Here is a 581-nt window from a genome sequence, read left to right on the forward strand (position 1 = left end):
AAAAAAGACACTTCCAAGAATATGAAATGTTTCATCATATTTTTTTCATAACTTCAGACAACTGTTTTAGAGTACTCATTTTCACTCTCTCATACTGCTCTGTGTGACTGCTTTAATACACACGAGCAATGGACACTTCTAAATAGTGCATGATCTGTGAGAAGATTTCTCTGTGAAACTGTTGAAAATAACTAAAAATTAAAGAGGGAATCAACTTACACAGTACGAGACTTTATCCTCTGACTGATCACATTAAGATCATCACCAAATCTTCTCACAGATGATCGCAGCATTTCTATTTCTTCGTCTGTCCATTTTGTGCTGGAGAGAATAAGCATCTTTAATAAGCCTTCCTTAAGCCTAGTACATTGTTTTTTTTTTACTACATATAGATTTTGATAGGTGAATTCATATATGTCATGTTTTTGTTTTGATATATTCTGAGAGAATCAATAAATAGTCCGATGTGATTTTGTTTCTTCAGAAGTAGTTTCTCTCCCAACTAACTTTCAGCAAAATTCTAAAAACTGTTGATGTTATGGAATTTGACCTGCATATTTTCATATGAATATCCTTTTTCA

The 581-nt window shown here is 32.2% G+C and overlaps 1 protein-coding gene across 1 annotated transcript in view; it reads right to left on the reverse strand.

Annotated features, from left to right (window-relative positions):
- Positions 1-581, reverse strand: part of LOC119585004 (chromatin complexes subunit BAP18-like) — a 6,481-nt gene that overhangs the window by 1,885 nt on the left and 4,015 nt on the right. The window contains exon 3 of the mRNA XM_037933616.1: positions 220-321. Within this exon, the coding sequence (XP_037789544.1) occupies positions 220-321 (102 nt within the window). The remainder of the gene's footprint in view (positions 1-219; positions 322-581) is intronic.

Source organism: Penaeus monodon, chromosome 19, assembly GCF_015228065.2.
Source record: "Penaeus monodon isolate SGIC_2016 chromosome 19, NSTDA_Pmon_1, whole genome shotgun sequence".
Lineage (NCBI taxonomy): Eukaryota > Metazoa > Arthropoda > Malacostraca > Decapoda > Penaeidae > Penaeus > Penaeus monodon.